General features: G+C 38.8%; 2 protein-coding genes across 2 annotated transcripts in view; both read right to left on the reverse strand.

Moving 5' to 3' along the window:
• The window catches only part of LOC127357500 (major histocompatibility complex class I-related gene protein-like), a gene marked incomplete at its 5' end in the record, with an annotated part of 50,212 nt that extends 50,186 nt beyond the window's left edge, over positions 1–26 (reverse strand). The window contains one exon of the mRNA XM_051389733.1: positions 20–26. Coding sequence (XP_051245693.1) covers positions 20–26 — 7 coding nt within the window. The remainder of the gene's footprint in view (positions 1–19) is intronic.
• Positions 27–2,658: 2,632 nt separating this feature from the next.
• On the reverse strand, positions 2,659–8,599 carry LOC127357502 (major histocompatibility complex class I-related gene protein-like). The gene is made up of 7 exons (XM_051389735.1): positions 8,405–8,599; positions 7,411–7,674; positions 6,548–6,826; positions 6,004–6,306; positions 4,599–4,700; positions 4,298–4,315; positions 2,659–4,107 (listed from the first exon to the last, which is right to left on the reverse strand). The coding sequence occupies exons 1-7, from the start codon at positions 8,451–8,453 to the stop codon at positions 4,058–4,060; spliced, it is 1,065 nt and encodes a 354-aa protein (XP_051245695.1). The 5' UTR covers positions 8,454–8,599; the 3' UTR covers positions 2,659–4,057.
• Positions 8,600–15,939: the final 7,340 nt, after the last annotated feature.

Genomic DNA, 15,939 nt, shown 5'->3' on the forward strand with positions numbered 1-15,939 from the left:
ATTTAAAATGTGATCTTACCTGCTGATGAAACGTGACAGAAGAGAAACAACAAAAATAACGTTTTCGTCTTGATTTGATGAAGTCGGGTGGGTAAAGGACCGAGCTGCGAGGAGGTGAGAGAGAGATGTGTAGACAGAAGGACTGCCTCCTTCTTCCACAGCGTCAGTATGTGACCTCAGGTACTCAGGTAGTACTGCACAGCTGTATCACCTGTCAAACAGGTACCAATGTCTCTGTCAGTGTGTCTGTACCCATTATGTTATGTTTAGAGCCCCATACATACACTGCAGAGTAAAAGCTGTTAGAATAAACTGTGTGAATTAAGAATGATCCAATTTTGTTGTGTGTAGTTCGATGCTCCGAACCACATGATGCCAACAATTTCTTCAGAAACTGACATATAGTTTTATTTTTACATCATTTTATTATTAGGATTTAAAACATATTGTACTTGGATTGTGTTCACTGAGGTTAAGTTAAAGGCTGTCAGTAGTCTATGTAAGATGAATGCTCTTTTGAAGGTACTGTAATTTCACACACTAATTCTGCTCTACACAGGAGCTCATGGGCCAAATGAAACTGCTGTAACAGAAAGAACTTAAAGGAAAGCTGTAAAATGTTGTCTTACCTGGAGATAAAAAAATGACACAAGAGGAGCAACATAAATAACTTTGTCTTTGTTTGAGAAAGAAGAAGAACCAAAGAGCTTGGTAGAATCAACTGATGTTAACTTTGTCTTCAGTGCAATGATGTTTCCTGGTTCACTGACTGAGTCTTTGTTCTCTGGAATATGAGGTGTCCTGTCACAGACAGATGCAGAAAAACTGATCCATGCATTTGTTACTTCTAGTCTGGATTACTGCAACTCCTTATTATCAGGTTGCCCCAATAAGTCCATTCAGACGCTCCAATTAATTCAGAACGCTGCAGCATGAGTACTGACAGGAACTAGGAAAAGAGATCACATATCTCCTGTACTAGCTTCTCTGCACTGGCTCCCTGTAAAATTCTGAATAGAATTTAAAATCCTCCTCCTCACCTTCAAACAGGAGCCAGAGCCTTCAGTTACCAAGCTCCTCTCCTGTGGAACCAGATTCCATTTTTTTTCAATTCATTCACATTCAAGAGTAGGCTTAAAACGTTCCTCTTTGATGAACTATCGTGGGATTTCCCATGATGCACTCTCTCTCTCTTTCTGAATTTATGTCCCATTAATGCATGTTACTAACTTCACTTCTTCCCTGGAGTTCTTGTGCTTTCTCGTCTCGCAGGTTCTCATGGATCCTGGTGGAGCCTCCTGCCATGGTCCTGCTTGACTCCCATTGCTAATATCACTGATATTAGTGTTATTATTATTATTATTCTATTATTATTACTACAGTTACTATTATTACTATAATCACTGCTCATTATCCCCCATCGTTGTTGTCGTCGTCATCATCTTCTTCATGTTCATCATCATCAGTCACTATTAGTGTAGTTGTTGCTGTGCACCTTTGTCTTTTCTCTCTCTCTCTCCGTGTCTGTCTCTCTCTCTCTCTCTCTCTCTCTCTCACCCCAACTGGTTCGAGGCAGACGGCCACCCACCTAGAGCCGAAGGGTCTGTCCTAGGTTTCTGCCTCTTAAAAGGCAGTTTTTCCTTGCCCCCGTCGCCAATTGCTTGCTCATTGAATTGAATTGAATTGTTCACCAGTTAATGATCCCTATAGGTGAACAACAGCTTTACTCTGAATAATAAGAATTTCACTTTATTATTATTTTATATAGTATTATAAACTCTTAACATGTATGGAACCACATCATTTTTGAAAGGTTGTGTGTGTTTATATGTCAGTTGCCTGTTGTTGCTGTATCTGTTATTACTTGTCTGTCAGGTAGTCCAGAACACAGTGTGAGAAACAAAATGTGACACATCAGATGTTAATTAAAACCTGCTTAACCTGCTTCTGTTTTTATTTTGCTTTTGATTTGGCCCCATAGATTTAAGGTGGAGTTTGTGCTGAGTCTGTTAAGTTTGACTTGTGAAGTTTCAAATCTTTTGATGCAGAAATAGTTGGAACACTGACTTTCTCTGACTGACCTCCTTCTGCATTATTACACAACAAAGCATCAAGCATTTTTTCAGGGGTGATATAAATTATATAGGGTAATATATAGTAACAGTGCTGACATTTAATGATTTAGTCTTATGCATTACCTTTGTATATAAGAGTTTATTGTTATATGCCGATCGTATATATTTCGCGTCTAACTTCCATCCCAAATACTTACTTTGAATAATCGTATATTTTAACATCTTTTTTCCTCTCAGTTTTCTACTTCATCTTTTGTTTCACTTTCTTTCTAAACATAACTCATGAGCTCAGAACAGAAGCAAAGGGCTACAGTTGTGGAGTTTTAAAAAGTTATATATTTAAGGGGTTCATCATACCTGGAAGCTGCCCAGCACAGTCTGACCACAGTTTAGCCATAAACTTGCTTCTCTAACCTTTTGGCCACCACTGTAATTTCATTTGGCCTGAAAAAATCATGACTTTGGACAGTATGGGCCTAACATTGTTAATACTCTTCAGTGTCACACTGACATATTCGCTGTCAGTGTTGATAGTTTTTGTATTAAAATATAAGAGATTTGCTAACACAGAGCAAAAGTAGACTTTCCACAAACTACTGCATTTATTTTAGATTTTTCAGCTACACTTCTTTTTGAAAGGTCTACTTTGCATGGATGCATCTGAGCTCTACCCTCCTCTCTTTTGTTGTAGGAAACACACTAAACCTAGTTTTCTCCTTTGAGTGGAGGTCGGCAGTGGACCCATGGAAACCAAACTGAACCTGATTTATAAAAAAACAAAAAAAACAAATCCAAACAGAGAGAAAACACCAACAATGGCAGTTGCACAATTTGCCACCAATTTAGTATTTTCAATTCCAAGACCAAATCTGGAATAAAAACACACCACATCAGAGTCCACTTAGATCCATTTGTATGGGAGGCCAGAGAGCTTAACATACTGTAGCTTCAGAAAATACATCACCACTTTGACATCACATCCAAAGAAGGCAGGCTAATTCAACCATAGTTCCCCTTTATGATACTTCCAAAACAACAACAACAAAAATCAGTGAGTCATAGAAAAAAGCCAAAAATTATTGATTTGCACGAAAAATGGAAAATAAAATGTAAATATAATTCTTAATTGCATAATAATAATTGAAAGATATGAAGGTTTTTCTCATTATTACACATACACATTTATGTGTACAGATATACACATTTGATTTTGACCTTTATTTTCATCATGCCCAGTATTCATGTGAAATGATGTCTCTACCTATCATCAAGCCCTACAGTGGGTATCAGACTGTACCGTCATAAATGACCGCACTGACTGCATCTCTAACCCGACCTAACCTAAGCTGCCTTTAAATCCTTCATTCACTCAAGCAAACAGCAGATACTTTGCTGTATGACATGGCTTTATATCTACATTGTGTCTGCTCAGGCTAAACTGCAACTTCATGTGAATGCAATGGCCCGCTCAGCAGTCCAACCACCATCACTGTCTATCTATTTACACTAGTCTTACTAAAAGCTACTCGTTTGAAAAACCTGTGGTATGAGAAAGTTTTCCTCTGACCTGTCGCACCAAATCTATAACCTATAAAAGATCATATTTTCAACAAGAGGTGATTTTGAGAATTGTATACAGTGTTTACAGAAACCTATAGTTCTTGTAGTTATTCCAAAACCATAAAATACTATTCTAACATGATCAAAAACAGTAATTTATGGTATCTAAAACATTATTGCATCAATGTAAAATGAAGGGTAAAAGAAATAGAATTGATTGAAGAAATTGTTTTTATATTAGATTTAGAATATTAATTATAATAATGTGAAATAAAAGATTACATTTAACATTTACATATAAAAACCATAAACTACTACATCCCTTTGTGACAAGAAAGCATGTTTTAGTCAGTCTAAGTTCTGTAAAGCTAAGTAAAGTGACACGTGTTATATGAAGGAACTTCATTGAGTGCGTTTCGCAATCAGGTCTCTGGATTCAGTTTCTCAGAGAGCTCCGATCCGTCGTCAGGAGCTGTAAGGTCAGAAACAAACAGCGTCAAACAGTGAAAGTCCTCTCATCCTGCACTCAACTTTTATAAACAGTAAATACAGGAAACAGTCTTTAAAAGTTCATCTGCACAATAATGTGAAACCCTGTTTAATCTACAGCATAAAGTGTGTGTCAGATCAGTTGAAAAAAAATAAAAGCAGGTTTTACTTACGAGATGGAGGGCATTTGGCTGAAATCAAAACAAAAGACAAATTATTTCTTCACCTTATCCCCAGTGAATATGATCTTCTCTTCTACTCACTAAAACTACTCATCACTTCTCTCCCACATCATCTTGGTAAGGTCAAACTATCATGACTCACAGGCTCTGAGCCTGACACTGCTTACTGTTGGTTGCTTTGAATTCTGTGGTGCAGGGAACTGATGCTTGTTTCTGTTGTGCAACCTGGATAAAAGCATCAACTCAAAGACTAAAAGATACTGAACTGAAATCTTTCCATTTTCTCTCTCACCTTTCTTCTTTGTGTAAACCATGAGTCCAACTGCAGTGATGAGGATGAGAACAAGAACAACTGCTGCAGCAGTGATGGGCACGGTCATGTCACTGGACTTCTCTGTTGAACAAGAAAGCAACCAAATAAAAACAAGACCAGTACAGATAAAGAAGGACAGAAGTACATCCATCCGATTGTGATGGGTAGCGTTCCCTCCCCACTCTAGTTTAGCCACACCCTGCAATCATTGATTGTCAGCAGGTGAGACTAATCACTTCTCAGTCCTTAAATATAGCTGTGTAGCAGTCAGCAGTAGGTTTTGCCTCACCCTACCCTACTCTACATTTGTTTGAGGGATGCCGATGCCCAACTAAGGTGTAATGGCAGGAATATGGGAGCTAATTGAAGGTAGTTGCTGCTCCCTCCACTAGAAGGGTATGGTGTGTATGTGCCAGATTCTTGTTGGATAAATTGTTCATGTAACTCGCAGTAGGAACTGGAACATGGTGTCTGTTCCCATGATGTAGTCTTCTGGCTACTGCTGTTTTTGCCCTTCTACAAATGTATTTATTGCATATGGTTACCTTGTTTTACTGTATAGATTGTTAATTCTTGATAGTTGGTCTGTTTTCTTGGTTAATTTAGTTGTCGGATTTATTTATCATCTTTCATAAACCAAACTTTTGAGTTAATGATATAGTGGAGCTCTTTTTAGTGTTTGTACAGGTGGGCTGTCATAGGCTTACAGGTGGTGGGTTACTGGGTGGAGGGTTTCCCCCTGTCTGGGTTCTATGTGCATGCTTACGTTGCTGTGTATTCTAACTATGTGCTTTATTGTTTTGCAGTGTGTGTGATCTCTTTTTCCCTGTACCTACTGGTGGTGGAGACCCCCCTTTTCTCTCACTCCCTCATTCCTGTAGGCCTCCCTGACAGCCCCCCTCCCCTCCCCCTTGTACTGGTAATTTCCTGTTTAGTGAATATAAGTATATTTTGGTAATAAATCGTAAATTTTAACCTGTCCCAAATTGTTTTGTTTTTTTGAGTGACATTAAATCTGTGTAAATAAATTTAGTGGTCAAAACTGGAAATTCACATATCTGCTCCTTTTTCTCTGTACTATAAGAACCTGTGAAAGTGGGTATTCTCTGGGTGAAAGTCCCAGGGTGGCGTTGTCGCACTTGCTGTCGGGGCGCTTAACTGCCCTGGTCACACATTCAACAGTTTATTCATACATACGTATGGGTTTGTTCCTGTGGACTACTAGTATAGTATAAGATGCATAGACTACAGTATTGATATTGTTATTGATCGTCCTGGGTTCGCCTGAGGTCCACTAGAATGCGAGGTTAGCTGTAGATGGATACAAACACAAACAACCAACAGACATGCAGTCCCATTCAACACACTCTAATGTCAGTCTTACCCCAGTTGGTTCTGATCTCTGCTTGGTCCAGTTTGGTGACGACGTCGTTCTTCACACCAGGGAGCTGAAACACACAGTCGTACCTCCTCCAGTCTTCAGGTGTGACTGATGAAAGGTTCAGGTCAACACTCATCTGGAAGGATCCATCGTGGTTGGGGAGGATCTCTCCGTGGTCCACGTCCTCATGAATCTCCTCTCCATCTTTCCTCCAGAACATTAAGGCTCTGTCAGGGTAGAAACCTGTAGCGTGGCAGCTGACTGGAGAGGAGGGAGTCTTCTGGACGAGAGACACTGAGGGAAGATCTGCAGAGAGAGAGAGAGCTAATAAAATTGGATTGGGGAGCTTTTTCCTTTTACAGGTTTGGTTAAGTAACAGTCAGAGCACCCAAAGATGTCAGTCACTTCTTGCTACAACAGGAACAAGAACAGAGTAACCACTGGCAAGACACTCAGGAACTGACACAGAAAGAAAAGAACACAAAGACACAGTCTGAGGCTGTATGAACACTGTTGTGTCCATGGAACTACATCAGGTCATGTGTACCTGTTCTCCTCAGAGAGCTGTTGCCATAGGCCAAATACTTCTTCAGCAACTCAGGACAAATGTGAGTGACGTAATTCTCACAGTATTTTATTCTAGTTTTCTCAGCATCCCGCATCAGATTGGTGCTGACAGCCTGTGGTTTCGGAGCGATCCACATCAATGTCTTCAGGTCAAAAGATATGAAGTCCATTCCATTATAGCCATACTGACTAAAACCATTAACTTCTCCAGTCTCATCATCCCACTCACAGCCACTCATACTCTGTAAAATGTGGACACCTGAGAGAGACAGAAACAGAGACTGCATAATGATGTACAGATGAAATCTCCAGTGGAAAGATGATCTTACAAATATTGCATTAATTGCTATTTAAATTTAAGTGTAAAATAATGTTATAGTGTGAGATCATTGTTATATCGAGGCCTTGTAGAGCAGTGGTTCCCAATCTGTGGGACAGGACGCTCATTAATGGTTGCCAAAGCTTCACAAAGGTTTGCAAGGGCTTCTTGATTTTATGGAGGGTAATAAAACTTTAAAAATATATACAGTAAGCCTATATCATCTCAGCATTTCTTTGAAGAAATTATTATTTTTAATAGTCAGGTTCTTATTTAAGATCTAAACCTTGAAGTCCTGAACACTTGACTTTCTACAGCCTTGTCCTGCATTAGAAAAGTACTCTACTTTTCAAAAAAGAAGTAGATTAAGTATGTATGGTGTTAAAAATGAAGGAAATACACAAGCAAGAGAGAACTGTATAAAACGTTCATAAAAATATCAGTAAATTAATACTCTGATACAATATTCACAGGAAATTGACGTCTTTGCATCAAGACAGAACAGTTTAAAAAGTGGACTATACTTTGGTTGCTGTGCTGCTTCAAACTGTACATCTTGACTTTGAATAAGTTTGGCTGTTTTTCAAAACAGTCTCCAATGTACAACTTCAAGTGCTGAGGATCGTTTTCGAATATTTTTTTCATCCAGTCCTGTTTCGGCTCTACTATCTGTTTGTTGGTGTCGCAGTAAATTGCCAGAATTCCATCAACCACTGCAGCTCTGACAAGCTCTGGGAAGTCTGGGACTCCAGAAGATGCAGTGTCGAACAACTTCAGGGAGTGTTTCACTGCAGGAAAAAAAACATTCAGTATAAATATACACACATCATCATCACACTCAGTGTGTTGTTTTTTAGTATCATTCAGTTGAAACAGAGGGCTGTACTACGAATCAACGTGGCTTATCCAGGTGACTTCGTGACTACCAAGTTAACTTGTACTTCAAAAGATGGATACATTTTACCCGAGGTACATTTTCATGGCAGTTTACTCTATATATAAACTGTTCTGAGCAGGTTGTCATTCGGTCCGTGTTAAGTTGACGTAAAAGTGAAACTTCAGTCCTGTAATGTTATGAATTTACTCTGTCAACAATGAGCGGCCTCCCTGTCATTGTTGGCCCCTACTATAGTTAAATTAAACAGCTCATATCCATATATTATCATTAAACATTATTAACAGTCTTGGTGCGCTGCTGGAAATGCCCCTTTAATGTGAACACATCTTCAGATTAAGTTGACACCTTTTATATTCTGTCAATGGTTGATACCGACCCAATAACTAACATCGTAATCACTACCGTAGTACCGTTTAACACCATTGTAGGCAATCAGAGTTTGTCAATCCAGACTTTCCTTGATAACACAGAGTTAAATCAGAATAGGTCCAACTACCTTCACAGTACAGCTCTCAGGTCATGCTAATCATGTTGGTCAGTGTAATGCTTAAATTAAGTTAAAAGTGAAACTTGCTGTGCGAGAACAGACTGCTGAGTAAAAGTTTAAAATATGATCTTACCTGCTGATAAAACGGGACAGAAGAGAAGCAACAAAAATAAGGTTTTCATCTTGATTTTGTAACAGGTCTCAGACAGAGTACCTGTAAACAGACAAGGTTCCTGTAAAACAGGAGAAAGAATGAGACAGGCGACCGTTGCTTCTATTCCGTGTAGCTTTGCTCAGCAGAATGAGGAAGTAAACAAGAGTCTGTGCGCAAGGTGAGTCCAAGAGGAGAAGCAAAGCACCACATTGTCTCCTGCTGGTAACACTGAATAGCTCTGAGTGTATCATATAAAGGAAGCTTTTGCTCTTACCAAGAGGCAATAATAGCAAACAAAATTACACAAAATGTGACCTTACATTTCGTGAGCGTCACATTTTGATAAAGACGTTTGTGCAAGCTGGTTCAGCTGTTTTATCTTCTGTTTTTATCTGGCAGAGTTAAATTATTGTGACTGGAAATGGGTGGGTGAGATTGTTTCTCACCTAACTGGTTTATCCACGTGACTTCAGCAGTAACTCTTTGCCTGCCAGGTTTATTGTACTACAAAAGGGTGATACGTTTTACTCGAGGTATGTTGTCATGGCAATTTACTCTCTATGTCTATTTATCTTCATGGTTTACTTGATGTTACCTTATAAACCCCCTCTCCTCCGCTCACAATTTTGTGGAGGGTGAGGGGTGTTAAGAAACATTCAAAATCCTCTAGTTTACCCTGATGATGTTTTGTATGAAAGATATCAATTCTCTTCTGATCATATAATCTCATCAAATTCAGTATCTATGCCAGCTTCTAGGGCCAGAATGCATTTGTAATGTCCCATTTAATCCTAACAAAAATCTGTCTTTTTATGCGGTCGCAGGTAATTAATAATATAAAAATACTTTTTAATATGCATAGACTAGACCTTTATACATAACAGTTTATTTCGAGAGGAATCCAGAGGGTGATTGGTGCAACTGGCTGTACACTTATTCTAACAGTAGAATAACATTCACACAGGTTGACCTTCAGCCTTGAAGCTTTAGGGAGCATATTTTAATTCAGGGCATAAAGTTCTCAGGCATCATCCCTGCTTTTCTTATTGAATTTAATATAATATTTAATTCAATACATAATACACATTTAAACTCTCCAGGCTCACTTTCTTGCTTTCTTGCTTTTGCTTCTTGACCCAATTAACTAACATCTTAATCACTACCGTAGTACCGTTTAACACCATTGTAGGCAATCAGAGTTTGTCAATCCAGACTTTCCTTGATAACACAGAGTTAAATCAGAATAGGTCCAACTCCCTTCATAGTACAGCTCTCAGGTCATGCTAATCAAGTTGGTCAGTGTAATGCTTAAATTAAAGGTGCACTATGCGATCTTGCATGGTTTCAGCGCGATTTCATTTTTGTCTCAAATCGTAGGCATCTCTCCTTGATCCGCTAGCTGTCTGCCCCCTGAATACACTGTGGAAAAAACCCGGTCTTGGGAGACAACACAGGGCTCGTTAACGTCAAACAAACACTAGGGGCATGGGCTGTGAACCAAAATACAACAAACCACGGTCCATACCTGTTTGGTATTTACTTTGAACGACAACAGAAGTGACGTCATGCAGGATCGCATAGTGCACCTTTAAGGTAAAAGTGCAACTGCTGTGCGAGAGCAGACTGCTGAAAGCTTTAAGTAAATGTTTAAAATATGATAAAAAAAAACTGCTTTTCCTTCCTTGGACCACTTTTGATAGGTACTGACCTCTGCAGACCAGGAACACCCCACAAGAGCGGCAGTGTTGGAGATTCTCTGACCCAGTCGTCTTGACATCACTATTTGGCCTTTATCAAAGTCACTCAAACCCCACAGCTGCCCATTTTACCTGCTTCTAACACATCAACTTTAAGGACAAAATATTATATCCCTATATGCCTAAAATATCCCACCAACTGACAGGAGCCATGATAATCAGTGGCATTCACTTCACCTGTCAGTGCTCTATTGTTATGATGTGTAACTGAGAAAAAGCGCGAAGGACAGAAGAGAAAAAGACAGATGAAGAGAGGTCAGATTGATTACAAAGGGAGGAATGGGGGACAGTGCGTGTGAGACAGACAGAGAGAAAGAGAGAGAAAATGGAGGTATAGTAAAGATAAAGAGAGGTGAGAGAGAATGAGAGAAAGAGAAATGTGTGTCAAGTGAGACAGAGTGAGTCTCTGTATGTTGGTGATATTTATTGTGATGTTACTGTTGGTTAGAAACTGAAGAGAAAGATGAAGATTGTTGTGTCCATTAAACTACATCAGGTCATGTGATTCTAACTGTTCTCAGCAGAGAGCTCCTCCCATAGTCCACATACTTCTTCAACCAGTCAATGCAAATCTGGGTGAGGTATTGTTTTTTCTGTGCTATCGGAGCTCTGTCATTATCCCACTTGTGTTTGGTGATGACAGCCTGTGGTGAAATACTTCAGAGAGTGAGTCACTGTAAGAAAACATTAATGTAACATTTCAGTTTTATAAATCACTGAACAATGTTATTGTCCTGCACACAGAATCAAAAAGAACTACAGTAGATTCAAAACATCCTAATAATCTCTGTTGTGCAGTCAATAAACACAGAAATACATTTATAGATGAAGATTTTGCTCCAGAAACTCTTTACTTTAATATTTCTGATGATTCTGTCTTGAAAAATTGTATTTATGCTGAAATAAAATGTCAAACGGGTTAAATATTTAGTGCAGGGGCGCCAGCTCTACCAGGTGAGCTATCCAGGCGCCTATGCACTAAATATTGTACCAAGGATGAGTCCTTGCTGGCCCTGAGCTCGAATCCTAACTGTGGTCCTTTACTGCATGTCATCCCCTCCTCTCTCTCCCCCTTTCCTGTCACAACATCACAGGCCATCAACTGACTCACCTGCTGCTGCGCCTTGTAGACTGATTCCCAGGAGAACCAGAAACATAAGGGTCTTCATGGTGTATTGAGACATTCATACTGATATCGATTTTAATCATTTAATATTCCTTAACTTCTCATTTATGTACAGATCATTGTTATGATTACTTATCATTTACTTAATATTATTTACTGGTATTATCATTATCTGCACAATAGTACAGCACAGAGATGTGTAAGAACGTGTGTATGTCGGTTCTAGTGTTATACTGTTATACTGTGTATCACTATGTAGGCCTACAGGCTACTCCGCCACACACAAGATCAGACACTCTGCAGTTTGTGTGGATGCAGCAGTGTCTTATTGCTGTTTCAGAGCTCCCTCCAGTGATGTGGAGCAGTACAGTTTCTCAGTGTGGACTGTTATTATCTGTTATTTAAACACATCTGTGTGCAACAGACCATCTGGTTATTAAATGAGACGGAGGAGAACATATTTTATCATTATCGGAGTCCATAGGTATTTTGTGTTTTGTATGTGTTAGTATGTTTCAGTTCAGGTCTACTCACTGGTCTTGGCACAGAGTAGGACGACTATCAGAACAGACAGTATGATCAAACACACAATAGTTTATTTGTAAAAGGTTGAGGTACAAGTAAAACTTCATTTTTATTGACTTAAAGTTAATATGCTGTTACAACAAAAGGCTGAAATAAAATGAGAGTGTGACATTTTTTCTTCATCAGTATGTGAACAGATGTACTGACTTTTAATTAATTAATGACATCATCAGTGGTGCATTGTTATACATTACTTAAACAAGAAAATGTTTAAAAATACCCTATCACGATATTTTACTTTCCAGTATTGTATCGATTGTTGTGGTTAAACCCCAAACGGCTAGATAGCAGTGTTATAAATATAAACTGAGGGCTCTGATGTTCTAGTGATAAATACTAATGCAGGTCTCAATGTTCTGGTTGCATTAAAAACTATTTAACTCAGATTTTAGGGATATGGTGGTGTGTTCTTTATACCACGACAGTTGTCCTAAAATTGGACTTTTAAAATTAAATCGTAACATATGGTCTATCTTACAGTATCGTAATATAGCTCAATATATTGTACTACATCAATTTACATTGAAATAAGATGATCAACCCTAACCATCATCAATTCAAGATAGAATTCACTCACTTAACACTCACAGTGAAGGTGTGAAAACAACTTCCTGACAACTTGTTTCTCTATAGCAAATGAATTTCTGCTTCAGTTTTCAAGTGTATGTTGCACTCTAGTGGAAGGTTACAGAAACACACATCTGGTCAGTGTGTAAGTGAAACAGACGATAACACGATAACCAAAGAAATTGTAGGAGTCAGAGTGGAACTGACAAAAAGGGATTTATTTACAGCTTACTGATGCTTGCAATCATACAACAGTATATAGAGAGGGTGGGACAAGGTGGGTGTGCTTAACAAATAGAATAAAAAAAGACTAATCTCGTATAACCCCCCCCAAAAAAAAAATACAGGGGTTGCACTGACCAATACACAGAGTGTAAGTGTAAGTATGAAAGTCTGCTCTAAAGTATAAAATATAAAGTGTGTAAACTTACCTAAAGTCCTCAACCTCTCACCACATACCCTTTTCTATTAGTTTTAACAAGTTTGCTCACAGAGTGCAAAAACAAAAGCTGATCAAAAGATTAATGTGCCGTGCTGAAAGTGTGATGGAACCAATGAGCAGCAAGAGCAGACTGCACAGGTGGAAGCACACTGAATACACTGAAATACAGCAAAACTGTGGAGGACTAAAAGTGCCACAATTAAATAAATAAATACACCATTAAATAATTACTTAAATGTGTCATTCATTAATTAAAAATGGAATTAAATACATAAATGTGATATTAAATGTGTCATTAATTAATTCAAATACCGATTAATTTTATGTAAAATACATATATCATTATTTCACTATTTACATTTACATTTCATGGTCCTGCGTTGCAATACTTCATGAATTACTTAAAACTGTCAAACTCACCCATCAAACTCAGTGGGTGTGGCCAATGCGAATCTAGCCTGATCCATTGCTTTGGTCTGAAGTAGAGTGCCTGGAAGATCTTAATGAACTTTCTAGGTCAGATGTCGCTAACAGGCGAGTCTGGACCCAGACACCGTCCCTATGCGGACCCAGACCTATAATCAATTCATTATTGAGGATTCTAAATTTTGATGGGGAGCTCCTATTTTAACCAGCACAGCTTTTTTTGTCTTTACGGTATTTGTTTAGCAGTGCTTCATGAATTACTTAAAACTGTCAAACTCACCCATCAAAAGTTGGTAGGCGGAACCTAACGCCTGATTGGTTACCCTGCGCATCAAGCCAAGACAAATCAATTCCAGATAATGGATCGATGCAGAGCTAGTGAACACATTCCAATACACTGGGTGGCGCTATTGGACTACTTCTTCTAAATCTGCAGTGACTCTGTGGTCAATATCTTGGTCAGAAAGTGTGGAAATAACTCCAAGAACTTCAGTAAGTTCCTCTGCTTTACTCGCTACATGCTCTGGGTCAGCAGCTCCTGCTTCCACATCCTCTGCTAAGTCTAAAAAATAAAATAAAGTGTTTAACTTTGAAAAATAAACTGTTGTTGTTCACCTCTCTCCCTCGTTGGGCAGTGAATGAATGGGTAACTGAGATAGTAACTCAGTTACCACATTGTAAAAGTAATTAGTTACTCAGCAAAGTAACTGTAACGTTATTTTTTATGGTCTATAATTACATTCTATAACATCTTCTATAACGTTAAAGATGTTTATTATCACTGAATAAAGAATAAAAACACTATATACAGTATATTAGAACATTTGGTATTTATTTGAACTCAATAGATTACAGCCGGCCATATGCATAGAAATAAAAATATATACAAAATAAATATTGAAAAAAAATTCACACATTACATAAACATTCTTGCCTTTAACTTCAGTAAGCGTGTCGGTACTTCAGTTTGATATCGCTACCTTTGAATTTCCCTAGCTCGTCGCCATTGTCTCTGTCTTGGCATCCGCCCACCCAGCCGATCATCATCACCACGCTGCCCTCTGCTGGCAGCTGATTTGTGGCTGTCAGAAAGCCTGACACCGCTGCACTTCATTCACCACATTGTAGGAACGCAAGTAACGCGCCACTTTACATTCTCAGTAACGGTAACGGCGTTACAACGATGGGAAAAGTAATTAATTAGATTACCCCGTTACTGAAAAAATAACGCCGTTATACTTAAACGCCGTTACTCCCAACACTGGTCAGGATACTGGTTGAGTGATCATATTGGGATCTGAGCCTGCTTATTTTCTGTGACCTTGTTCAGACTTGAGTGGGTATGTTTGATGAAAACTTTGTGTTTTGTCTCATAGTGGCGTTTCACACTGGCACTTTTAATCAGCGCCACGGTCTCTGAACATGAGACACACTGGTTATGTGCTCCCAGTGGGAAGAATGAATGTGAATGAATCTGTCCATTAAAAGCTCGATTTTCTATCCACTTTTCTCTTCTTAGAGAGCGCCATAAATCTTCTGTTGTCTCGCGCTCACTCATCTCTCCATTTCCTCTCCATGTATCTGTGACTTCTCTTTCCGTCTGTCTCTCCTCTCTCATCGCTCTCATCTCTGTATTCAGTCGCGCTGTTTAAACAGATTTGATTGGCTGAGCAGCATCACGTGGGATGGCTTAACTAGCATGCGATTGGTCTGTGAGCTTCCTGATCTGCTAAACAAATACCGTAAAGACAAAAAAAGCTGTGCTGGTTAAAATAGGAGCTCCCCATCAAAATTTAGAATCCTCAATAATGAATTGATCATAGGTCTGGGTCCGCATAGGACGGTGTCTGGGTCCAGACTCGCCTGTTAGCGACCTCTGCCCTAGAAAGTTCATGAAGATCTTCCAGGCACTCTACTTCAGACCAAAGCAATGGATCAGGTTAGATTCGCGTTGGCCCCACCCTCTGAGTTTGATGGGTGAGTTTGACAGTTTTAAGTAATTCATGAAGCACTGCAACGCAGGACCATGAAATGTAAATGTAAATAGTGAAATAATGATATATGTATTTTACATTAAATGAATTGGTATTTGAATTAATTAATGACACATTTAATATCACATTTATGTATTTAATTCCAATTTGAATTAATTAATGACACATTTAAGTAATTATTTAATGGTGTATTTATTTATTTAATTGTGGCACTTTCAGTCCTCCATAGGATGAATCTCCTGTTTCTGGATAGTCAAATACGGGTGGTATCGCTCCATATCAGCGACACAACTTGAAACCCGTAGACACTGCAATGACACGTCGGGAATCTCCCTAATGGGGCCCCTGACTAATAAAAACCGTGACAGGGGTAAGTGGGAATGTGTAAGCTACGTGTGTTACATTATAAAAAAGTAGTGCTGCCAGCCAGCCTGTTACTTTATCCCAAACTCCCAGTCATCCACCAAGCACCAAACAAGTTTACTGCACATTAAAGTGTAAAGTGAATTCAGCCATTTTCTTCTAAACACATTCATAGCCACACAATAAGTTAGTCCTTTGCTGCCAATGCCAATGATATTTTCTCCCAGAATAAAGCATTTGTTGTCAAATGTTAA

The sequence above is a fragment of the Dicentrarchus labrax genome, unplaced genomic scaffold, assembly GCF_905237075.1.
Source record: "Dicentrarchus labrax unplaced genomic scaffold, dlabrax2021, whole genome shotgun sequence".
Classification (NCBI taxonomy): domain Eukaryota; kingdom Metazoa; phylum Chordata; class Actinopteri; family Moronidae; genus Dicentrarchus; species Dicentrarchus labrax.

Coding starts and splice junctions, on each gene's coding strand:
- LOC127357502 (XM_051389735.1), bottom strand. CDS start 8,453: ATGAAAACCTTATTTTTGTTGCTTCTCTTCTGTCCCGTTTTATCAGCA. Junction 7,675..8,404: donor CTGTCCCGTTTTATCAGCAG/GTAAGATCATAT, acceptor TTTTTCCTGCAG/TGAAACACTCCCTGAAGTTG. Junction 4,701..6,003: donor AGAGATCAGAACCAACTGGG/GTAAGACTGACA, acceptor CTTGTTCAACAG/AGAAGTCCAGTGACATGACC.